General features: G+C 44.7%; 1 protein-coding gene across 1 annotated transcript in view; it reads left to right on the top strand.

Annotated features, from left to right (window-relative positions):
• The first annotated feature begins 9,859 nt into the window (after positions 1-9,859).
• Positions 9,860-26,804, top strand: part of LOC147641691 (uncharacterized) — a 40,365-nt gene continuing 23,420 nt past the window's right edge. Inside the window, exon 1 of the mRNA XM_086798479.1 lies at positions 9,860-10,340. Within this exon, the coding sequence (XP_086654605.1) occupies positions 10,026-10,340 (315 nt within the window). The 5' untranslated portion in view covers positions 9,860-10,025. The remainder of the gene's footprint in view (positions 10,341-26,804) is intronic.

Raw genomic sequence — 26,804 nt, 5'->3', positions numbered from 1 at the left:
AATTTTGATCATCCAATCCCAACTGGTGGACAAGGTCCTAATCGCTGAATTACAATCATCATCTTCAAATCGCTAACATCAAGATCGTGAAGTTTCGATCGTCACATCACAATTACTAGCATTCAGATTGAACACATTCGAGTCGTTGAAATCCCAATGATCTCATTGAGATCATGCAATTCTAATCGCCATCTTTTAAATCATCGTCCAATTACAATAATCCAGTCGCACAAAATCACCGATTTAAAGCACTTGCCGATTGGATTGGGATTTCTATATAAAGAAGGTTGCTGACCCTAGCTAACCTCAACTTAGAAGGAGACACTCAGAAGTAGACAACACGCTATCAAAATCTCTCTAGCCTAGATCGCCGGCTCACTCTAATGCATTCAATGCACTCATCCACAATGCTTCATGCCTACAAACATTTGATTCTTTCCCTCAAATGATGTCATCAAGAGCTTTCAGCTAGCCCAAGAAACTGCATAAATACGCACAAGACCAGACTCCACAAAGTCAACAGGAGTAGAGATCGAGGATCAGATTATCCGAGAGGTGGGTTGTTCTAGTGCCAAATATGGTGCTACAACACCATAGCCCTACACACAATACCTCCACTTGACTTTACAGGCTATGTTTATTTATCAGGGATACTCCCTCTCAACCAGCCCTTAAATCCACTGATGATCACAAAACTTTACTAGAAAGTGCCGATAGACTACATGTAGTTTGTAAATATGATGATATTCAAGGGGGATATCTACCTAAAAACCCTATAGACATCCACAATCAATGCATCCATCCCATGGTGTCTAATTATCATGCATGGTGTGCGATCTTTAAGAACCCATGTGCAAGCGACAGACTTAAAACAACTCATTTTAAGTGCTCATCATTTTGTAGTGCTCGTCACACGATGATTGTTGTGATGGACCATGCAAAAGCACGGATCCAAAGACATTTTGTAGAGCCCGACAATGAATGATGATGTGATGGACCACGCAAAGACATGGATCCAAGAAGAGGGTTTGTTGACTGACATAAAGGGCTACTTACATAGCCTTGAAAGCTAGCCCATTGGCCACCATCTATGACCTAATCGGTAAGGTGATTCTCTATTATCATACTATGGCTCAGATAAAAGAGCAAAAGGCGGCTAATGTAATGTTCTTTACCACTTTACAGGTGTGTTATCCCACCTTTGACAGAATGGACGGAGATGAGGCATATGAATTCATTGAGGAATTAGAAAGATGGATGAACAAGCATGGCCCATCACTGTGGCTCAGGTCCTCAAGTCCACAGGAGCAATTGAAGGGGAAGACAAGGTGACTGGGGCCACCAGCAAGGGTCCAAAAGGAGATGCCATAAAGCCACCCTTGGGGGGGCACCACTAAAGAGCATGCCCAAAGAAACTGAAGCTTTCCAAGGAATAGCCAAAGAGCAAGAGGGCTACCCTAAGGAGACCAAGTTCCTAGATCTCCATGATCATACATTTGAGGACACACCATGGTCAAACAGAGGGTAGCAGGCTACATGAAGAAGAAGAGGTCCTGCTCATCAACAGAGATTAAAGAACTACACTAGCATGGGCACGTGACCCTCCTCTACCGGGACAATTCAATCAACCCTACATACTTATTCTTTGAGGCAGAGGAAAGAAAACCCAAAGAGACAACGAGAGACTTTTCCCACCTACCCTAAATCTAGGATTGTAATCTACCGAGAGACTTTTCTCACCTACTACAAATCTAGAATTACGATGATGTAATCTATAAAATGGCCAAGAATCTTCCCCGTAGAGATCCAATCCATGGAGTGCACAGATTAGAGGTCTCCAATTATGCAGTTGTACCTTGAATATCCTTTCAAACAATGGATATAGAGTAATACATCAGCCCAATAATGCTGGGGCTAAAGAAGACCAATTGATGATAGAGATTTCAATAGTGATGAAGAACTATCCAAAGTGGTAGCTCAGATACCTCTGCAATCTTTATTGCTAGGCCACATACTATGTCGTACCAGTCTACCAAAATGAATTAACCCAATGTACATGCCAATGCATTGGAAGGAGTATGAAGCAAGAAAGAATAAAAATCCTCCACTCCTTAACTTTCAAGAGTTCGAGCCACCCCCCCTCGAAATGCTTTCAACAGAGGAATGGATGTACAGGTCAATCGTCTAATTCATAGCTTCTTATTAGTATGCCCCCGATGTGGCCAGCCAAGCTTCAATAAAGTTCCTCGACACAATCAAAATTTGCTTGCAAGATTTCAAGCAAGAGAAGGGAGTCATGCAGTGACACAAGTATGACAAGTCTCCTGTGTGCCCTTAAGGTCTCACCTTTAACCTTAATATTGGGCCTACGCTATGCCAAATCTATGGGCTTTTTCTAGGATCCAAATTTTGGAGTCTTTTCACATGCGAGCTTTTGATGATTGAGGAGACATTTTCTTCCAAATTTATCATCTCAGGATACAATTTTATCTTCACCTACAACAATGGTAAACCTCTCTAATGACTAAAAGCGGTGCAACCTTCCACTAGATGCAATCATTCGCGAAGATGAAATGAAGATCCTCACATTGATGCACCCATTTTTCTTAGTTTCCAAAGGACAAAAGCAGGTCTAGGCGCCGGGGGGGGGGGTGTTAACTCTTTTTCATACACCTAAAATCCCTATTTCTAGCCTCAATTATATTCACATTATGTATAGGGGCCATTGATGTATTAAAGATTGTCACAGGCACAAACCTTGTGCCTTTGGGTAGAGATAGGAATTGGGCACCCACTTAAGTTAGGTGGCCGGAAAAATTGTCTTGTATATACAACTTTTGATAATGTGAATGGGAGAATTCTATCATTTCTCAAGTGCAAAGCTTTGTTCTTGTCTTGAGCTCTTGCCTTCTTGCTTGCTTGATTGTAGTGTGCATGTTTGTGTGTGTTAATGGTGTGTAACAAGTGTGCATGCTTGCATGCTTGAGTGAGAGAATGATTGAGCATAATTGTAGAAGAGGGTGGTTCAAGCTTTGTAGCTTGAACCTTTGCCTTTTCGAAGGATTGTTTATTAGGAAGTAGAGAAAGGGCTTAAACAATAGGGATTGACACACCTCTTAGCTTCTTTAGCCACTCTAAAGGGACTTTTATGATCCAAGACAAGTGGTATAACCACTAGCACTATGATTCCTTACTAGAGAGCAAGAAGGTTCTTGACATAAATACGATTATGTCCCAATTGGTTCTACATTTGGTCTACATATGTTCTAATATCTCACGGCTATTTTTCATGGAAAAATTTCATGTCCCACCTCAATGAAAGAAAAGCAACTCCTATTTTGTCCTAAAACTATATAAGATGTGCCTTGGCTCTCTAAGAAAAGCTAGAAAGTTATAAAGGACAGTAAGTACTATTGGCCTACAATATTGGCCTACAAAGTCTCATTAACACTAGCATCACTCAAGGAGATATTAACTCTATAATCAACCCTTGTCATATAGTAATTTCAAGCAGAATTAGCTCCAATCATTTATATGGAGAATTATTTAACACCAATATAGTTGAAAGTGTTGTAGGGAGGATAATTAGAGTAATTAAAAGAGCAAGTCACAACTTTGTGACATAATTCAGGTTGGTATTCAGTCGTCTCCCAGGTGTAAGCTTAGTTCAACAATTGTAGCACATTCAAAATTTTATAGTAATACAGGTGGCTAGAGTCTTCTCAATGTAGCCATTTATATGGTAGTAATGTAACATGCCCATCTTCAATAATAATATATGTCTATTTAATAGATGAAATTATAGTCCTTTTTATAGTGTAAAAATCATAATTTTATTTATTTTAGCTATTTCTACTTGGAATCTTAAAATTATGAGTCCAAATTTAAAATTTACACATGATTTTACTCTAATATAGGATTTTACAGTACTCAAAACGGACACCAGAATAAACCTTTACGTAATTTTTTAGTTAAATTACGGTAAACTTTCAATTTTAATAAATGCATGTCCGTGTGTCCGATTGACGAACGGATAACACCCCTGGGTCCAGGAAAACACCTCGAACAATTTCACCAAATTTTGTTTTGGCAACTGTCAAGTGCATCGGCACACGTATCAAGGTCTCACACCCTAAAAAAGGAAGTCTCGCCCCAAAAGATGCCTCCTTGGGAAGTGTGCATAAGGACCTTACACTAGATCGTACACATACCAAGACAACCATAAAAATGACCGCACACAGAACAAAGATCGACCGCCCTAACGCAAGGTCTCCCTAGCCACCTGCCACGTGGACACCCATGCGACTACTACCCTGGAAGGCCCATCCGTACCCCACCTTTAGCCCGCTTATAGGCACCACCCTTTCCACAGGCTCATACAACCACAAATCGGCATACTTTCACGTACACCGTCCTTTCCACCCCTCTTTGCTCTCTCCTTACTCGTACCCACACCCGCACTAGACCCTATATAAACCCCCAGCCCCAGCACCCTGCTCTATGCCCAACAGCCCCCTCTCTGGGTGGAAGCTCTCCCCTCTACAACCAACCTCCCAACAGCCCTCTTCAGCCAAACTCCCAACAGCCTCCCTCCCCTTCCCCCCTTGTGTTGTGCAAGGGTTGTCCTTCACCTCTCTCTCTCTCTCTCTCTCTCTCTCTCTCTCTCTCTCTCCGCGTCGTGCGGTGTGAATAGACTTAAGGGGAGAACCCTTCTCCTCCACCCCAACCCTATGGTCTTGTTTTCAGGTAGCCTTGTTCGCCACTTAAGGACACTTTACTTCCCCCCCATATAAAGAGACTTAAGCAAGCACACTCTAGCCCTAAGAGGTGGTTCCCACGGATGAGTCTTTTGTCATAAAGTGAGCAAACGGACTCCAAATTGTGATCCGTCTAGATCGTTGAGTTCATAATTGTGTGAGCTATGAGAGAGTTGATAGTATGGCTCCTCCTCAAAGACGTCGAAATACTACCTCAAGAAGCGTGCACGACAACGACACAAGAGGGGATGCTCCGAACATGCCCCCATCTCTTCCTTTGGGAGTCCCTCATGAGGGAAATGGTTAGGTTAGCTTAAGAATTGTCTAAAAAGAGGTTTTGTAGATTAGGAGTAAGGTAAATCTTTAATCTTAGCATTAATTAAGAATGATAAAAAATGTTACTTTTCCTTGTTTTGAGAATATAGGCTTCCATATTCATCCAAACGTAAAATCTAATTTCTTGTAGAATTGTTGTATTCTCGTTCCTTTGATTCAAGAAAAGATAATGTGGTTTCTCGTATCTTATGAGATTAGGTTAAACTATTGTGTTGTTATCTTACTTCAAGAAAAGATAATGTGGTTTCTCGTATCTTATGAGATTAGGTTAAACTATTGTGTTGTTATCTTACTTCAATTAAAGTACATGTACATCTTCTCCCTGCCTGGATGCTAGCCCCATTCCTGTGCTTGTGTAGCCGGGCAGAGACATTAGCGAGGCCCAAAGTTGGCCCAAGGTATCCCTCCTACCATTAGAATTCATTATTTTAGCGAGAGTTATGGATGTTGCCTAGTTCTACGGGCCCAAGGTATCCCTCCTACCATTATAAAATTAGAATTCATCATTTTAGCGAGAGTTATGGATGTTGCCTAGTTCTACGGGCCCACGCTAGTGCGGTGAATAAGCCCACCCTAGTGCCGCATAGACATCCCTTCGAGGAGCAGGAGGATCAAGTAACGGAGCCTGAGAGAGCAACACGCCGTCTTGAGTCCTTGCTGGCTACCAACAAATGAGGTGTATGGTCCCGTAGAGATTGCCTAGTCTATGGAGACTGGAAAGCTGAATTCTAGATGATCAACGAAATAAAACATGGAATAAGAGAGCCTGACTCTGACTATAAATGGATTTGAACCTTTGTAATTATTTTTAATTAAGCCCTTGTCTTTTAGTATTGTTGTATCAATGTTTTAAGTTAAGTGGTTTGTTTTAATGAACACCGTGTAAGATCTCTAATTGTCTATATATGTCACACAATGTGGTAGGATTAATTAGAAAATAAAAATGTCACACAATGTGGTAAGATCTCTAATTGTCTATATATGTCACACAATGTGGTAGGATTAATTATTTAGAAAATAAAAATGACCGGTGAGTTGGGTGAAAAGTGGGAGGGTGGATCACCTTAATGGTGCCATCCTATGCATGGGTGGACCCAATTAGTCGGGTAGCTTTCCAAAAAAGCTAATCAATCACACTACACTAGGTAAGTAAGTCCTTGAGTGATGAGCAATTCCACTCTAGAGGACTAGGTCAGCGGCATGCCTCGTATAGATGGGGAAAAAGGCATTGTTTCCCGGAATCAAGGACAGAGGATTCCAAGATAGGTCGATCACTCTATGGGTAATTCAATTTTAAGAGCCATTTAGGAGACCATGCCCTCTACGAGATAGAGCTAAGTCTTACTTAGTAGTCGTATCCTCATATCTCTACATGGTCGAGGTGCCGATGACTAGGAAAGTCTTTCAAAGACTTAGTAGACTATCTTAGGTTGGGGACCTTGCAATTGGTATTAGAGCAGAGTTTTAGTTCCTAGGATTTGTTATTTAACATGGTTTTGAAGTGTATGTTTTACCTCAAATAGATATTGCTTATAAAACACCTTACTAGTACAACTTGATTTGGTGAATAAATGATTTTAGGAGGAGGGATGCTTACTCCAAATTCCTAGTCTTCCAATGCGTCTTCCAGACAGCTTGTCATTCCTCGAATTTCAAATTTCGCAATACGATGATGCAAATACTCAAGAAGTTGTCCCTCCCTCATTCCTTATATATCCAAAGAGGGTGGGGTAGAGTCCACTTTCGAAATCATCGGCCGAGGTACTTCATCCTCCGCGCAGACTAAATTGGGAATCTCGCCATCAATTTGAAGTGGGTTTGTTGGATCGAGAAGTTGAAGATGGTCCGCTTATTCTAGTTTATGGGTATCCCTAGACCAGACAATTGCGTTACCATAGAAGGGAACCATATGCCATAGAGCTGTTGGGTGTATGACCAAGTAATGCAAGTCTTATCTACCGACCGAGTAGCATTATGGAATGTAATACAATCCATAGTCCACCTCCCCTACCATCACTTTTTTGTATCCTCAAAACCATGGTAGAGCCCCTGAATCGGATGCCCTAGTTAAGCCTAGAAGTATCTTTTATGATGAATAAGACTAAATACATTAGTCTCAAATCCTTGTAATCAATCTTGTCCTTTTTTGTATCCTCAAAACCATGGTAGAGCCCCTGAATCGGATGCCCTAGTTAAGCCTAGAAGTATCTTTTATGATGAATAAGACTAAATACATTAGTCTCAAATCCTTGTAATCAATCTTGTCCTTGTAAATATTTGAATTGAGACATAAAATGATTTCAAGGTTTTACTTTTATATCATGAGAGTAGTATAAAGTATAAGTCTCGTGATCCTAAATTTAGTCTTACAATGATGGCCATGACGATCGGTCTTCTCTCCCCAATGCACTAAGGAGAAGAAGCTTCTATTTAAATGGATGCAACCTCCCTCCTTTAAAGGGGAAGGTTCAAAGATTGAGAAGGATGCCGAAGTATGGATTCAAGCAATGGTGGACGATTACTTCTCAGCTGGTACTAGAGCTGCGAATCAATCCATGCTTGCACGGTTTTGCCTCATCACTAGGGATGCTAAGGTCTGAGGAAGCAATGGTATCGCGATAAGGAAGTCACCGAATGCTCCCAACCTGGGATGACATCAAACAAGCTGTGTAGGAGTGGTATCTTCTCCCATCTCACGAGTCTATCAAAATGAATGAGTTCTTTAGCGTCAAGCAGCTCAGCTTGATTCTTGAGGAGTACTATTCTAAGTTCATCACTCTTCGGAAGTATGCCCCACCCATGACTAACTCCCAGTAGGTGGCCCACTTCTTCCAAGGCTTGAATGAACCTTTGGATTCCCTCCTCAAAGCAATGAGACCAAGTACATTGCAAGATGCTCTCATACGAGGCCCCAAAAGAGATCTCACCCTGAATCAAACCCTAAGGACCAGCCTTACAAGAATCCATAGCCAAACGCTCCCAATTACAACCAAGGTCGGCCAACCAACCTCTTTGTTCCCCGCACGTATACTACTTCTACTAGAGAGGCCCTTGTGTGTTTCCTTGCAAATGAGCCTAGATAATTTAAATCCAATTGCCCAACCTTGCAACATCCTTTCCTCAAAAGTGGTCGAGCAAATCAAGGTCGTGGAACCCCCATCCACCAAGGTACAAGAGGTGGTGGACATGGAAGAGGACGCGGAGCAGTTGCCCATGCCTGTGCTATAAATGAAGAACCAATGTTGGAAATGGTTGAAGAAGAGCGTGCCACCGTCCATGCGGTGATGGAGCATCAAGGTCCTAGCAAGAAATTTGGTGTTATTCAAAACCCCATTTGCTCATCATGGTAAGTCATCCCATCTTTTGATTGATTGTGGTAGTATCCATTTATTTCTTTCTCCAAGGTGTTTACGAAAATTAAACCTGAATCAAAAACCAACTAGGAAAATGGTTATAGTGCTAGCTAATGGGAAGGATGCACTATTCCACCACTCTAAAGAAAACCTTGATTTTGAATTGGGTTGTAGAGCTAGCTAATGGGAAGGAAGTAGTATTCCACCACTCTGAAGGAATCCTTGATTTTGGATTGGGTAGTGAACAAACTCATGGCCATTTTAGAGTCCTACCATTAGGCATTTATGATGGGATCCTTGGGATGGACTGGTAAGTCGCAAACAATGCTAGTATTCACAGTAACCAAGGGAGTATCACTTTTAAAAATGAGCACTTCCAAGTAGTACTAGTTCAGGGGAAGATAGGTAAACCTAAGTCTAGGGTAGTCAAAGAAAAACATCTTCTCAAGGCAGCATGTAAGGGACCTCTAAAAGAGTATAAAATTGATCAATATTTAGGACTAGTGAAAAATCAAGACAGCTTGTTGCAAACAACAACTCATGACTCATTGTCATTTTTCATGACTCCCTGTTTGGATCCTTATAATCTATGTACAACCCTTTTATCTCCCCATCTATGGATTCTTATAATGTATATACACCCCTCTTATGAGATAAATATAAATACTTTACTTTGGTACGTTGCAATTCAAAATTTGAGTCATTAAGTTTTCCTTTTCAAGCTCAATAAAGCTATTGAACCTAGTAAAGAATCCGAACCCTCTTGGCTCTAAGAATTCTCTGAAATCTTTCTTGATGAGCTTATAGGACTACCTCCCCCTTGAGAAGTTGACAATGAGATCGACTTAATTCCTGGTACTCTGTCTCCAAAATCATAGCTTCCATTCCATATAGCTCTCATTACCAACCCTCCATAGCCTCTGTTCCTAAGCTTATCTCTTGAGTTATGCATATTGATTTCCACCACTCCTAAGTAAGTCAGTGTGCTATGCTCCTCACAACCCCCTTAGCATTGCTTTGCTCTTTGAATATATGCTTAGGTCTCTTCATTATCCTCCCTAAATGAGCGCTTTGTATCACGCTCCCAAAATTGTTGTTGCTTAAAGCTTACATGTGGTTGCCTACTCAAGCTTACACATGGCCGCTTCCTCGCCGCTTCTTGCTTACATGTGGTTGCATTTCCTCACCTACTCAAGCTTATACATGGCCGCTTCTTGCTACATTTCATAGCTATCTCAGGTTTACAACCCTCAGTTCATCTCTCTCTCTCTCTCTCTGACCTCTGTCTTTAATCATCACACTCGAGCTTCATACTCTCTTCTTCAGAGAGGCTTCAACGTGTAGCAACTGGGAGCCACCACGTGGCAGCTCCATTGTGAGATTAAGGCAGAAAAGAGGGGGATGCTATGACACACATGTCCGTGGACGTGTGTGAAGGTCCCTAAAAACACTCGGCCGACATGTGCAGACCAGAAAAATTTCAATGGGCCCGCCGACTGTTGTAAAACTTGTAGAGTTGCCAATGAATCTCACACAGTAGTGAGACAGACGCTAGGGAGCTTACCAGCATCCGGCAACAATGAAGCGCTCCGTGCCCTCGGCAGGACTCGCCAATTCGCTAAGCTTTCTACGTGATTCCATCCTCAGCAGCGATGGCGGTCAAATCAAGCTTGGCTCGTGGAAGGACCTGCTCAGGCTCACGCACTCTGTGGGGTTAACCTTGCTCGGGGCCGGCGCCCTCCTCCTCCTCCGCCAGGTCTCACCTGGTGCCCTCTCATGGATCCTTCAGGCCCGCGACCATGACATCGCCGACCCCTCTGCAGATCCCTTGCAGTTTACCATCCCCGGATTGCGCAATGTCGGCAATAATTGCTTCCTCAATGCCATCCTTCAGGTAGGGTTTCATCATGTTATCACAGACATGGCTTTCAGTAGATATGAGTATGTATAGATGCGCTCTTAGCAGGTATGGATGTGCACAGACCTTTTAGAGCTTTCACACGCACAGGGCATATGTACAGGGAATGCAGTGGACATGCCTACTAGGGCATGCAGTAGACATGCTTATGTACATGGCATGCATGTATCAGATCTGTATAGGCTTTGTCGGCTTTCCATGGCCTTTGTCATTCGGGATTATCTTTTCAATGTGCATCTTCAGTATGCTTGCTTTACATACCTTGTATTCTTGAAAAGATCGATTCATGATCTTTATCATCCTTCGTTTAAAACTCTAATGTTTCATCATTGCATGCAAATTCATGCATGACCGAGGGATAGTTGAAAATGTTGTCTCAATATCAAGGGGAATTGATGTACAACAGATGGCTGAAAAGTCAAAACCCAACTTCCATGTGCTTAGATGAAGATATGTTGATGGCTGCAGCGTGAACTTGATTGCACTATGTAGACAAATGCCTCTTTTTGCGTAAGAGGAGGAAGGGCTTCTTCTTCATTCTCATCGAGCTTGTGTTGGGTCCGTGGTATTGCCTGTGTATGTTATGTACTTGATGCTAACCATAGGGTTAGTTGGTCTAATTTGGGATTAGAGGATCCAAAAGACTAGAAAAACAGGCTCATTATAGTGGCCTAACTTCTAAGGTCATAAACACCTATTAGTTGATAATCCCATGAGTGACTGCTTTATGCTTTTATAGGGGATTACATATAAGTGGGATGAGTGGATCTATGGTGCATGTTTTTGTCTTGAGGACAAGATGGGTCCGTACCTAGACTTGAGGATTGATCCACTCATGGACCTGTCCATTCAATACCCTGCACAAGGGCATTGGCTAGGCAAACCTTGGTGATGTGTGATGGACGGAAACCTTAGACCCATGCTCGGGGGTGATCCTTGGACAGGGATCTATGATTGGGTGGTGAGCTTGGACTTGAAAACCTAAATTTAGACTACTAACTTGTGTGTCTTGTGTTTAGGAGATCTTGGATGGATCCTATCATGAATCCTTTACAATTGGTATGAGAGCACCCTAAACCGGTGGGAGGCACGAAGGTGAAGTGCGGAGCAAGGTTTCTGTAAGGTTCTTCATCACCTTTATTAGGGGTTTGTGCGAAAAGTTTCAACACATCATCATTACCTCCCCCCGTGTTAGCACTCATCTTTTGTCTTTGCCATTGTCTTTGTGCATCTGCCCCACCAGTACCTGAAGATCTACGTCAGCAGTCAGGATTCAAATTGGGGTTCTTCAAATTAGAGCTTGTGCATACACAAATTTTCGGGGCTTTTAAAAAATTGAGTCCTTTGCATGATGCATCAAATTAAGGCTTCAACAATATCCAAAATTTGCTCCTTTTTCAAATTGGAGCATCTTGCTCCAAATTGAAGCCATTATGGGTCCTCTACCTTGCCCCCGAGCCTAAAATGATTGCCCAAGTGTCAACCGCATGGCAACCCTGTCGGGAATTTGGAGTCGCATGTGTGTGTTGCCCATCCCTCGTGTACACCAACATGACAAAAGGTTAGGGCATGAGCCACGCTTAGTTGGGTGGACGAGAACTCGAGAATGGAACAAAAGCTTGTCTGCTGCAGCTACTGTTGCTGGCCGACAGAGATGACAGGTCAGGTAGAAAAAATTTGCTAGCCGATAGCAGGTCGGCCAGTTCCCTTGCATAAGATGATCCTATAGAAGGTTTTTCCATGTTCATTGTTGATTCATTTAGTCCCTTATGGACTGAGTCTTAGACTAGAGCTTTTTGGAGTCCAAGATCACCTTTTCAAGGTAGCCTATGGCTTGCCAAGTTGTACATCCTTTTTGTATTATATGAATATACTAAAACTCAGCTCTCTCTCTCTCTCTCTCTCTCTCTCTCTCTTCTCTCCATCTCTTTGCTTGCGCTTTGCATCAGGTTGTTCCAAGATGGTGTTTAGGGCTGAAAGAAGACTCCCAGAGCTTTTGCATGTGACAGAACACTCACTTATGTGAGTAAGTGAGCTATTACATGTGAACCACCTCTTGTAGCCATCAGATATTGTCACATGCACTCTGCACTCAGTGCATGGTGACAAATTGGCTCATCATCAGCAGTGCAACATTTGTACATTATTAGAACCTAGTAGGATGATATTTGTCGTACGCCGTGACCCCATTGTACATCCTCAGTCCAGGATAAGTTAGGCACGAGCTACGTAGGTCATTCCTCAGCCTTAGCGGGTCAGTCAATCAGTCAATTCCCTTAACCCACTTGGAGAGAATCATTCATGCATGTAGAGTCAGTAGAAGCCTTAGGGTTTGCATCAGAAAGCACTCTGCATCCTGCATAATATGCATTCATATGCCTGTGAGAAGACAGTGTGAGCATTTGTTTGACAGGATCCTCCAATATAAAGACTTCCGCTGCATATTACAGATATGTTGCCCAGAGTCAGTCCATCGTTGCCATCATAACGCCGCCGCCTGTTGTGCGCTCAGCATCACCAGTACTAGCCATGGAGCGCCTCAACGGACTGTCACCTATGCACCAACTGTTGGACTGAGCTGCCGCCGTCGCATTCTCTGTTGGCGCTGTCTCTGCTGTTGTTGCCACATTCTTTGGCGTCTCTGCATCTTGCTGTCCTATTTGTTGTCCTTATCCCACTTGTTTGCCATTCTGCCCCGGCTACGGTGCTCCAACTGCCCCAGTTGTTGCTGCAACGGTTGCCTTCTCCTGGCCAAGTCACTTCATGCACTATACACTCTCTGAGTTGGTTCTATTGTCTATAGTACCCAAGTTTCCTACTGCCTCGTCTTCCAACTCCTCTCCTGGAAGCTCCATAGCTCCTTGGCTGAGCCACTTCTTTTTGCGGTGTTTCTCCCTAAGTAGCACCATCCAAAGCCATGGATCTTCCTAGATCAACAACCACATTCGAGAAGTTCTCTAGCAACAATTTCACAGCAGGGTAGACAAAAGTCACTGCTCGTGAGAGATGGAGTATGGAGGGTTGTCAATGGCCCAGAAGAGAAGCTTGAAGGTGCAATTAGAACATTTGTGGTGTCACCAGCCTGGACATTTTTTGGTATGAAAGGGATGTGGTGGACTCCAGGATGTCTAAATATTTGGAAAGTACAAGCTTTGGGAATGGGGGATTATCCTGGAATACAAAGGACCACACTCCTAAAATTTAGGAGAGTTGCTATTGTTAGCCTGACTCCGATGGAAATTCTGTTCGCGTCATTACATCTGGAATTGAGCAGATACCAAGAGTTGGCAAAGTGCCTATGACAGAATGTCTACTAGTTGGGATATTTTAAGAGGTAAAGATTATGGGAGAACCCATCTCTTAGATTGGGACATGTGGCAAGAAAGTGGATCAAAGTGAGACAAGTGGCTTCACACTTGTCAGAAAGTGGATCAAAGTGTAACGTGCGGAAGCTCTGGGTAGTCTTCTTTCAGCCCTAAACACTCTTGAAAACCTTCTGATGCAGACAAGCACCATCTGATGCAAAAACGCAGGTAGAGAGAGAGTAGAGAGAGAGAGTGAGAAGTGCTGGAATTTCAGTATATACTATGGTACAAAAAGGTACATATCTGTACAGCCATGGGCTGCCTTCATAAAAAGGTAATAAACCCTAAAATCTGTCCCCTATGGGACCTCCTATTGACTCACACCCCTAGTGGGTGGAATGACTCAAACATGGAGCAAAGGTGCCTTTATATAGGCCTTGGAGCATGTGGGGAACTGGCCGACTGCTGGTCGGCCAGTTATTAATTCATAAAATCCATTTAATGCTGCCGACTGTGTCTTCTGGATGCGCCTGCTGCCAGCACCTTCTGTCCTGCAGCCGACAGTCCTTTGGTCATGCTGATGTCAGCCTCCATGCAGCCGACAGCCTTCTGATCCATGCTATGCTCCATGTCCACCTCAGATGAGTCACCTGAAGCTCCTACCTTCTGGTTCTACTGGTTCATAATCTTTATCTGCTTGCCTCTTCTGGATCTAGCCCTAGAAATGTCCATGGCATCTGTGATGCACATGACATCCCCCTCTGCTAAACTTGATGACGGGAATCCAACCTGCTCTTGGATGACTGTCATCATCCCAATCCTGTTCCGAAGTCCCTCTGTCATCATCCATCCCTGGCAAACCTTTTTCTCTGAAAATCCGATCTGTTCTCCAAACCACTCTGTCTCTGATGAAGATCTATGCATCTGGTCTTCCTCTAGTCCACAATCCATTCCTACCCTGACTCTGAACACCGTCTTGGTCTTCGTTCCTGGAACTGAGTCTGGCACTCTCACATCACCCTTGGAGGATCAACCTCCCTTGGGACCGTTCCCTTAGAACCCATCTGGCTCACGGAACTGCCATCCCCATCTGGCACTGTGGAACACCACCAACAAACCTCCTGGGAGTTCTTCCCGATCTGTGTTCCCGTCCTGTACCTTGGACCTGTACACCATCATATGGGACTGAATCAGTGTTTAGCTTTGCTGAGCCTGATGCTCTGATACCAATGTAACGCGCGGAAGCTCTGGGTAGTCTTCTTTCAGCCCTAAACACTCTTGAAAACCTTCTGATGCAGACAAGCACCATCTAATGCAAAAACGCAGGTAGAGAGAGAGTAGAGAGAGAGAGTGAGAAGTGCTGGAATTTCAGTATATACTATGGTACAAAAAGGTACATATCTGTACAGCCATGGGCTGCCTTCATAAAAAGGTAGTAAACCCTAAAATCTGTCCCCTATGGGACCTCCTATTGACTCACACCCCTAGTGGGTGGAATGACTCAAACATGGAGCAAAGGTGCCTTTATATAGGCCTTGGAGCATGTGGGGAACTGGCCGACTGCTGGTCGGCCAGTTATTAATTCATAAAATCCATTTAATGCTGCCGACTGTGTCTTCTGGATGCGCTTGCTGCCAGCACCTTCTGTCCTGCAGCCGACAGTCCTTTGGTCATGCTGATGTCAGCCTCCATGCAGCCGACAGCCTTCTGATCCATGCTATGCTCCATGTCCACCTCAGATGAGTCACCTGAAGCTCCTACCTTCTGGTTCTACTGGTTCATAATCTTTATCTGCTTGCCTCTTCTGGATCTAGCCCTAGAAATGTCCATGGCATCTGTGATGCACATGACACAAAGTGAGACAAGTGGTCTCACACTTGTCACTTCAGCTATTGTGTGGCTCTCCACTTGTCATTGTAGCCTTCTCTTGCCATTTTAGCTCATGGGAGGCCCAAATCTATAAATTGGAGCCCTCTCTCTTCATTAAAAAAGGCTCTCTTGCTGCACACTAGCCTCCACCACCGTTACAGGCTGCCCTAATGATGGCTACTCTCTTTCTCTCTCTCTCTTGAAGGCTGCCCATGAAGAATACCGGCTGCTGTTGGGGATTGTTTTGGAGGCTTCCATCACGAAGAAATACTAAAGGCAAGGGTATTTAATCATTTATTATGATTTCTAGCCATTGTACTTGTTGTACCAGCCCTTATACTTGTTGTAGCAGTCCTTGTACTAGTTGTACCTACTGTACCAACCATTGTACCCAGTCACTGGACCGGTTGTACCAGCCACTGTACTTGTTGTACAAGCCATTGTACTTGTACCGACTAAATGGAGAGTTGTACTTGCTGTACCAACTCTACTGCATGAAGACCCTGAGAGGACAAAAGAAACCAAAGGACCAAATATATGAAAGATCAGAGTAAAACACACGGCATGCATGGTGATGTGAATATAAAAGATGAAGTCTAGTACAAGGAGTTCAATGTGAGACTTCGAATAAGTAGAGAGAGCTACTGTCCCATAAAACGCAGATAGCAGGGCTGGAGTGACCGTGATGAAAGCGTTGAAAAAGAGCCTGATATAAGACTGATGGGAGCCTGAAGTAAGGCTGCTGATGTAGGCAGCGAAAAAGACCGTGGTGAGGCTTAATGTAGGCGGCCAAAACCTGTAGTAATTAACGTTGCCTGTTGTAGGTGGGCAATACCAACAGTGGTTTTAACGCTGTAACAACAGAACCTTCGAACTTGCTGTAGGTGGGCGATACCAGCTGTGGTTTAATGCTGCAAGAGGACCTGCGAACCTGTTGTAGCCGGGCGATATCAGCAGTGGTTTAACGCTGACCAGTAGGAGATGGCGAGGCAAACTGTGCGATGAAACGCAGAGCATGAAGATCGCAAGGTGCCAAGGATTTCTCGTGGGTTGATGGTTCACAAAAGCAAGTCGAGACCCTTATATTTATGTAAGGTGTTTTTATTTGGTCGGCCAATCATGGAAGTCGGCGAGTAAAGTAGCGGCCCTTTTTGGGCTGGGTAAATGTAACTCGCGGCGGCGGGTGCCCAGGGGACTAGGGCCTTTGACACACTTGTTGATACCATCAATGCATATTAAAACATTTAAACATGGCCACAGCCTTAACACATATCCATCATCACTTTGCATAAAACATAAAGCTGGACAAAACATCCACAAATGTTGCAAATGGAGCTTGCACGAGTGACACTGCATAGAGGCCGGAATGGGCCGACCCCCCCCTTGGAGTATTTTATTATTCAAGGAGAATAATATCATGTACAAGCTTTGAGGGCCTTACTCTCCCCACGGGAGATGCCGGATTATCCATATACAAATGCCATAACACAGCCCAACACAAGGCAACCAAGCCGGAACATAGGCTGTAGAAATGCCGAGCCAACAATATAATCCATATACCTCCGTGTGGGTATTGATTCTTCCCCAAAAACCACGGGTCTTCATGCAATAGAGCTAGTACAGCAAGTAAAACTCTCCATTCAGCCGGTATAGCAGGTACAATGGCTGGTACAGCAAGTACAATGGCTGGTACAACAGGTACAATGGCTGGTACAGCTGGTACGGTGGCTGGTATAGTAGGTACAGCAAGTACAGAAGCTGGTACAGCAAGTACAGTGGCTGGTACAGCCGGTACGGTGGCTGGTACAGCAGGTACAGCAAGTACAATGGTTGGTACAGCAAGTACAGTGGCTGTTACAGCCGGTACGGTGGCTGGTACAGCAGGTACAGCAAAGTACAAATGCTGGTACAACACATACAATGGCTAGAAATCATAATAAATATTTGAATACCCTTGCCTTCAGTATTTCTTCGCGAAAGCCTCCAAAACAGTCCCCAACAGCCGGTATTCTTCATGGGCAGCCTTCAAGAGAGAGAGAAAGAGAGTAGCCATCATTAGGGAAGCCTTCAACGGTGGTAGAGGCTAGTGTGCAGCAAGAGAGCCTCTATTAATGAAGAGAGAGAACTCCAATTTATAGATTTGGGCCTCCCATGAGCTAAAATGGCAAGAGAAGGCTACAATGACAAGTGGAGAGCCACACAATAGCTGAAGTGACAAGTGTGAGGCCACTTGTCTCACTTTGATCCATTTTCTAACAAGTGTCAGGCCACTTGTCTCACTTTGGTCCACCTCCTTGCCACATGTCCCAATCTAAGAGATGGGTCCTTCCATAAACTTTATCTCTAAAAATATCCCAACCGGTAGACATTCTGTCATAGGCACTTTGTCAACTCTTGGTATCTGCTTAATTCCAGATGTAATGACGCGAACAGAATTTCCATCGGAGTCGGGCCAAAAATAGCAACTCTCCTAAATTTTAGGAGTGTGGTCCTTTGTATTCTAGGATAATCCCCCATTCCCAAAGCTTGTACTTTCCAAATATTTAAACATCCTGGAGTCCACCAGACCCCTTTCAGACTGGGAAATGTCCAGGCTGGTGACATCCTCCCCAGCTTCTTAAAAGTTGTCCGCAACTTTAAGCTTCAAGCCATATATTCAAGATATAATCATGTCCCATCGATTGAGCGAGACGAGACAGTCTCAAAAATCCAATATAACTGAAGAATCCATGTCCCAAAGAAATGGGCGAGACTAAATAAGTCTCCATAATACCAATATCAAAATCATGTCCCAAGATAAATGGGTGAGACAAAAACAGTCCCATAAGTCCAGATATCATAATCATGTCCCAAGATAAATGGGCGAGACAAATCAGTCCCATAAGTCCAGATATCATAATCCATGTCCCAAGTAAATGGGCGAGACAAAACAGTCCCATAAGTCCAGATATCATAATCCATGTCCCAAGTAAATGGGCAAGACAAAACAGTCCCATAAGTCCAGATATCATAATCCATGTCCCAAGTAAATGGGCGAGACAAATCAGTCCCATACAGCCGGTATTCTTCATGGGCAGCCTTCAAGTGAGAGAGAAAGAGAGTAGCCATCATTAGGGAAGCCTTCAACGGTGGTAGAGGCTAGTGTGCAGCAAGAGAGCCTCTATTAATGAAGAGAGAGAACTCCAATTTATAGATTTGGGCCTCCCATGAGCTAAAATGGCAAGAGAAGGCTACAATGACAAGTGGAGAGCCACACAATAGCTGAAGTGACAAGTGTGAGGCCACTTGTCTCACTTTGATCCATTTTCTAACAAGTGTCAGGCCACTTGTCTCACTTTGGTCCACCTCCTTGCCACATGTCCCAATCTAAGAGATGGGTCCTTCCATAAACTTTATCTCTAAAAATATCCCAACCGGTAGACATTCTGTCATAGGCACTTTGTCAACTCTTGGTATCTGCTTAATTCCAGATGTAATGACGCGAACAGAATTTCCATCGGAGTCGGGCCAAAAATAGCAACTCTCCTAAATTTTAGGAGTGTGGTCCTTTGTATTCTAGGATAATCCCCCATTCCCAAAGCTTGTACTTTCCAAATATTTAAACATCCTGGAGTCCACCAGACCCCTTTCAGACTGGGAAATGTCCAGGCTGGTGACAGTAAATATTGGGAATATTTTCACACACCCCCTCTCAGACCAAAAAGGGATCATGAGAGAAGATGAGGGGAAAAAATTTTGGTTGTCGAAGATGAGGATTTCTGTGTGTGACCAGGCATCTAGGAATGAGAAGTATGGAAGAATGCCCCAATGCAAGAGGTTTTCACATGCATGAATGCCCATTTTTGGGTTTTCATTCATACATGTGCCCCAAACACACAAAACAGAATGCAGTGCAGAGGGAATGCAGGATGGAAAAAAAATGCGATGCAGTGGATTTTCACAGGAGCCGTGCCCTCATGGGGTTTTCACTGACTCATGTGCCCGATACAAAAATGGTAAAAAATGAAGGGAGAGGCAGATCCCCCTCTCAATGAGCGGAGGGTGATGGTGGTGGACCAATGCCAATCCGATTGCGAAGACGCTCGAGAATGGGGCGGTTGACGAAGATGTCTGCTTGGTTGTCTGTCGTGGAAATGTACTAAAGTCGGATGGTACCAAGCTCAACCTGTTCCTTGTTAAAGTGAAAATGGACACCCACATGCTTGGTACGGTTAGAAAAAATAGGGTTGCCAGCAAGAGCAATCGCACTCTGACTGTCGACCAAGATGGTAGAGGCGGTGTCGATGGAGGCGCATATGTCGGAAAGAAGTTGACGAAGATACAGAACCTCAGTGGTGGCATCATAGAGGGCCCGGTATTCGGCCTCTGCAGAAGAACCTACAACAGTGTCTTGCTTTTTGCTAGACCAAGAGAAAGGGGCAGATCCGAGGGAGAACAAATAACCACCATGAGAACGCCATGAATCAAGATCACCAGCCCAGTCAGAGTCCGTGTAACCGTGCAAGGTGATCCCACGACTGTAGTGAAGGCCATACAAATAGGTACCTACTAAATAGCGAACAACCCTCATCGCTGAACTCCAATGTGGCTCCTTGGGAGCATTGAAATACTGACTTAAAATGGATGTGCAATAGGATATATCAGGACGAGAATTTGTGAGCCAAGCCATAGATCTATTCGTCAGTCTTTCTCCACTGACACATCCTCCGCAGAGGCAAGGTCCGGCAAGAATCGGCATACAGGTCACAAAGCAACTGCCACACAGAGAAGGCATAAGCATCATTAGGAGCATAGATGAAGTGTCGAAGAACCGAATCCTGCCACACAGAGAAGGCATAAGCATCATCAGGAGCATAGATGAAGTGTTGAAGAACCGAATCCTGACAATTCAGGAGGAGAAAGCCATAGATCTGTCGGTCCGTCTTCCTCCACCGACACATCCTCTGCAGAGGCAAGGTCCGGCAAGCACCGATTCTTGTACGAGAGAAACTCCATCAAACCATACTCCTTGAGAATAGAAGTAACTTGCAATTTCCATGACTGAAAGTTACCACCATCCAACTTGTCTGCCTCATCAAGGAAATAACAAGAGAGTGGTACGGGAGCCAAATCTGAAGTTGTCATCATTGATCCAATCAATAGGACCAACCCTGGTAAGATAAAACTGTCCAAATCAGAAAACGCTGATATAGGGTCTTTCCTCCCACCAAAACGCGGCCCTAAGAGGCTGGACAGCACCTGAGAATCCTCATGTAGCAAAAAACGCAGAAGCTTCTGTCGACAATACCTCCAACCTTGAGGTCACCAGAAGAGGGAAGCAAAAAATGCAGACTTGATATAGAGAGGAAAGGCAGCCACACAGGGCTTGGGAATATGCTGTAAGAAGGTGCAAGAGGGAAAGGCATCAACAAGGACAGTAGCTTGGGCTCTCCTCAAGAAAACGCACAATCTTTGAAGTAGAAGTGTCCTCCACAGGTACCAAGAGTGCCACCAAAGCCTGCAACACCAAAGACCCCCTCTGCAAAGGAGCAAGCCCACTGGAGAGGAAAACGCAGCACAGAAGGCTGCTGTCCTGAAGAAAACAGGCCGCCTATGTCCCAAACTCCACGTGGAAAAGAAAACGCTGGTCAACAAGTACTTGATGGCTGAGTTGATGAAGCCAATCTGAAGGCGAAGCGACCAGCAGGTTCAGTCTAGAAAGCGCAGCAGTAAAGGGCTGCAGATCAAGAAGAGGAGAGGGTGCTTAAAACAGGGCTGAATCTGGGGCAGCAAAGAGGTTGCTAAACCGGGAGCTTTGATACCATGAAAGAGTGCATAGAGCGGAAGCAAAGGGGGCACTAGAATGTGCTGAACAGAGAGTGCAAGAGAGAGATAGAGATGGAGCAAACTGTGCTGAATATACTGAAGCAAAACAGTCCCAAGCAAGAGACACTACAAGTCTCATAAATGAGGGAGCAAATATGTAAAAGACTGAATGAAAAGTGTGAGGCCAGCCCCACCTATTTACAAGTGAGGAGGGCTGGCCGACTGGAGCTCAATAAGCTGGCCGACTGGAGCAGAGGAGCTGGCCGACTGGTAAAATACCAAAAGGGCTGGGGAAAATCCCAAAAAAATATGGAAAAAAGGAATGGCCAGCCCACAATCAAGGGCCATACAAATGGGACCAAAAGGACACCAGAAATGGGCAGAAATTGGGGATGAATGTGCTAACACCCCCTCTCAGCACCAATGCTGAACATAACTCCGAGAAGCCGAAGAAGTCGTCCTTTGTCAAAGACAAAAGAAAGCAGTAGCAATAGGTACCAGGAAAGCTCCACAAGCAATCTCCACAGCAACTCAGCTACAAAAGTAACAGAGCAAGCTGCCAAGTACACTGTTCTTCTAGAAGAAATCAACCATGAAGGTTGTGTCGTGCTGCTCCAAATATCGGTGCCAAACCCAAATATAAACACAGTGTCATAGGAATCCCTAGAAGCCTGTAGCTCCAAGAAGATAATACCCGCAAAAGAAATAGAGTCCATCTGCTCCAACTCTATACCAAGAGTAGCCAAATGCTGTATAATAGCACCGTCCTTGAAGGTCGACATCGCCAGATGTAAGAACTCAACTGCCCCCTCTAAAAACTGATGTCGGGACTCCACATGCCCAGCCAAATCCAAATCCAAATCCAAATCCTTCAATCCTTGGAAGTACCACTGTGCCCCAGGCATGGTCACGAACATACCTGACCACAATCCAGAATCCTCACACGAGTAAGGAGAAGAGGAACATTCACTGTAGTGGTAAGTGAAGTAGTAGTAGCCTCCTCAATAGCATCACACAGCGTAGAAGCATGCTCCTCCATAGAAGGCAAAGCGACCAACAACACATCCTGGTCACTGGTTGACGAAGAAAGAATTGGAGGCGAAGCAATAGGAGAAAAATCCCCCTCAGAAGCTGTGCGCAAAGATAGCCCACTGTTTTCCTCAAAAACATTACCACATATATTATCCTGGTGGCAAGCAGAAGTATGCACAAAAACTGAAGGCAAGGCAACAAGAGAAACAAACTCCTCAAATGCAATGAGCAAAACTGGCCCAATATCCTTCGCTGTAGGAACATCTCCAGAAGAAGTATCCACAAAATCACTGGCTGCATAGCACCCAGAAGTAGAAACCATCTTTCGATCACTGGCATCACCATAGAGGTCACAAAGCAACTGCCACACATAGAAGGCAGAAGCATCATCAGGAGCATAGATGAAGTGTCAAAGAACTGAATCTTGACAATTCAGGAGGAGAAAGCCATAGATCTGTCCATCAGTCTTTCTCCACCGACACACATCCTCCGCAGAGGCAAGGTCCGGCAAGAATTGGCATACAGGTCACAAAGCAACTGCCACACATAGAAGGCATAAGCATCATCAGGAGCATAGATGAAGTGTCGAAGAACCGAATTCTGACAATTCAGGAGGAGAAAGCCATAGATCTGTCCGTCCGTCTTCCTCCATCGACACATCCTCTGCAGAGGCAAGGTCCGGCAAGCACCGATTCTTGTACAAGAGAAACTCCATCAAACCATACTCCCTGAGAATAGAAGTAACTTGCAATTTCCATGACTGAAAGTTACCACCATCCAACTTGTCTGCCTCATCAAGGAAATAACAAGAGAGTGGTACGGGAGCCAAATCTGAAGTTGTCATCATTGATCCAATCAATAGGACCAACCCTAGTAAGATAAAACTGTCCAAATCAGAAAACGCTGATATAGGGTCTTTCCTCCCACCAAAACGCGGCCCTAAGAGGCTGGACAGCACCCGAGAATCCTCCTGTAGCAAAAAACGCAGAAGCTTCCGTTGACAGTACCTCCAACCTTGAGGTCACCAGAAGAGGGAAGCAAAAAATGCAGACTTGATATAGAGAGGAAAGGCAGCCACATTGGGCTTGGGAATATGCTGTAAGAGGGTGCAAGAGGGAAAGGCATCAACAAGGACAGTAGCTTGGGCTCTCCTCAAGAAAACGCACAATCTCTGAAGTAGAAGTGTCCTCCACAGGTACCAAGAGTGCCACCAAAGCCTGCAACACCAAAGACCCCCTCTGCGAAGGAGCAAGCCCACTGGAGAGGAAAACGCAGCACAGAAGGCTGCTGTCCTGAAGAAAACAGGCCGCCTATGTCCCAAACTCCACGTGGAAAAGAAAACGCTGGTCAACAAGTACTTGATGGCTGAGTTGATGAAGCCAATCTGAAGGCGAAGCGACCAGCAGGTTCAGTCTAGAAAGCGCAGCAGTAAAGGGCTGCAGATCTGAGAGAAAACGCAGAGGAGAGGGTGCTTAAAACATTTTGGGGAAGCTTGGAGCTAGGCAGGCTGATTGGCGAGCTGAGTTAGGGATAGACTAACGAGCGGGCACCCAAGTATGGACGGGCAGGCGCCCAAGTGTGGACGCCCGATGACCGGTCAGGAGCCTATAAAAGGGTGGCCAAGGTTAGTCATTAGTCATATAGAGTCTCGCGAGAGTTGTGAGAGCTCTATGGTCTTGGAGCGTGGATCTAGTGCAGACGTGCACCTACTTTACGCAGCCGAGGCCGGCAACAATCTCGAGGTCTGCGAGGGTAGCTTCGTGGCGGTATGGGACGTCGCGAGGAGGAGATTGGTTGGTACGTCAACCTAGTTAGCTTAGCTTGTGGCTCGGTGGGGACAGCCAAGACTGTGGGCTTGCCCACGGCTGTCATGGTTGGGAGGTGAGTCAAGCCTGCACCCCCGATGATGACCAACTACCGATGAATGTGCTAACACCCCCTCTCAGCACCAATGCTGAACATAACTCCGAGAAGCCGAAGAAGCCGTCCTCTGTCAAAGACAAAAGAAAGCAGTAGCAACTGGTACTAGGAAAGCTCCACAAGCAATCTCCACAGCAACTCAGCTACAAAAGTAACAGAGCAAGCTGCCAAGTACATTGTTCTTCTAGAAGAAATCAACCATGAAGGTTGTGTCGTGCTGCTCCAAATATCGGTGCCAAACCCAAATATAAACACAGTGTCATAGGAATCCCTAGAAGCCTGTAGCTCCAAGAAGATAATACCCTCAAAAGAAATAGAGTCCATCTGCTCCAACTCTGTACCAAGAGTAGCCAAATGCTGTATAATAGCACCCTCCTCGAAGGTCGACATCTGTAACTTGGTTGAACACAATGCTAATCAATACACTAAGATTTGAAGAACACTTGCTTAAATACAAGAAGTAAATTGCTGAATTGACAAGAGACACACAATGAGCCGGAATGGCCGACCCCTCCCTTGAGTAAATTGTATTACTATTGGAGAAATTCAATACATAGCTTCATGGGCATCCATTGCCAAATCCTCCATGCCAATGCATATGAAATTCAGCATTTAGAAAACAATGGTATGTCGATGTAGATCACCAAGGAGCTGCCTTGATGCCCGGCCCGACTTCAGTGCCCATATTCTCTACCATTGGCTCTATGTTCTACCAAGCAAGGTAGCAACATCTTCAAGAGCACATAGGACAAGAGAAATACTACACAGGGCGGCTTAATAAGGAGTCCTGCCTTTCTACCGAGTAAGTAATGACAATACATTGTCCAATTAGCTTACCAGTCTTCATAGAAGTTGTTGCAAGCGGAAGCCTTCGCGTTGGAAGCTTTAGAAGTGTTGATATCTTCGATTTGCCGCAATCCTTCGCGACAAAAGTCTTCAAGAGGATGAAGGGAACCCTCGGAAAGCTTCCCCTATGGTTCAACTCGAGAAAGGAAGGCTGAAATTAGGGTTTTCAGCAAAAAAACCAGAAATTACAGCAAAAATGAGAGCTGTTTTGCTGAATTTCAGTCATTGGGAGTGAGTAGGAGAGTGATTAGCACTTAGAAACACTCTTGGAAGCTTGGAAAACACCCTAGCAAGTTGGGTATGGCTATGGAGAGCTTGGAAATGGAGAGAAATGGTGGAAAAACAGAGTTTTTCAGCCTCCAAAAATCCTCATGAAGAGAAAACACGAATTTCTCTTAATAAGTAAGTGAATTGGGGTCCAATCAGGTGAAGGGACATGGGGAGATGCCCATTTATGAGTAAAAGGGGAGGATCAGGTCCTGGACATTGAGTCTTGTCCGCCTCGGGACTTCAGTGAGTGTGAACTTGGAAGCGGTTGGGCACCCAAACTTTAATGAAGTGGGAACGCACTCACTTATAAATATTGGCTAAGTCCTAAGGGCTATTTGAGCCTAGATTGGGAAATACTTACCACCTGTTCACATGCCACACAACCATGTCAGCAGACAGTTTCACATGCACGGTTCACGGGCGGGCGTCCCCTTACCCGGAACTACACATAGGTCATGTAGGCATGAAAACAGCATGCAATTTCATTTGCAGGCAAGCACATAAAGATGCTATGCAATGCAGCATTGGCATGAGCAATTTCCGTTAATGAAACCATAGAAGACCAGGCGTTTCCAGGCAAGTATATGCGATACCAGACCCAGTGGAAAGCCAATCCTCCAGGCGTTTCCGGGCATGTACACAAAGGCACAAGTCCCAGCGGAAAGCCAAGTCCTCCAGGCGTTTCTGGGCATGTACACAAAGGCACAAGTCCCAGCGGAAAGCCAAGTCCTCCAGATATTCCGGGCATGATAACGTCAAGTCCCAGCGGAATATCATATCCAACTATACAGCATGACACGTGTCAATCACATGCATAGGCACATTCCATAAGCCATGGACACCAATTCAATATGTACATAGTGTGAAAGCAAGAGTGAACCATTCGGGTGGCCAAATGGTGACATTCCCCCCCGCTTCTAAACAGTTGTGCGCAACTGAAATGCATCCAAATATGTCTGAAGCACATGCAGGCAATCTTTGAAGAACTCTTCATCTACCCATTTAGCATCAATGGGAAGATAGTTCTTAAACTCACAAGGTAACGCCTCAAATTTTAACCATATGCTCAGCTTTGATGGTCTTTTTGACCGGCAAGAAATGAGCTTGCTTGCTAAACCTGTCCACAATTGTCCAAATTGCATCATTACCCTGTTGGGTACGTGGCAAGTCCATAATGAAATCCATTGTAATACTTTCCCATGGCTGCGTGGGAATAGGCAATGGCTGAAGCAAACCTGGTGCCTTTTGCCTATCAAATTTGACCTTTTGACAGGTGATACATGCACGTACATGTGCCTCTATGTCCTTCCGCATACCTGGCCAAAAGAAATACCGCTCAATCGTGTGCGTAGTAGGCATTATGCCTCTATGACCAGCATATGGAGGAGCATGG

The sequence above is a fragment of the Cibotium barometz genome, chromosome 1 (assembly GCF_041138505.1).
Source record: "Cibotium barometz isolate CiBa-2024 chromosome 1, ASM4113850v1, whole genome shotgun sequence".
Lineage (NCBI taxonomy): Eukaryota > Viridiplantae > Streptophyta > Polypodiopsida > Cyatheales > Cibotiaceae > Cibotium > Cibotium barometz.
This window is presented reverse-complemented; position numbering and strand designations above follow the sequence as displayed.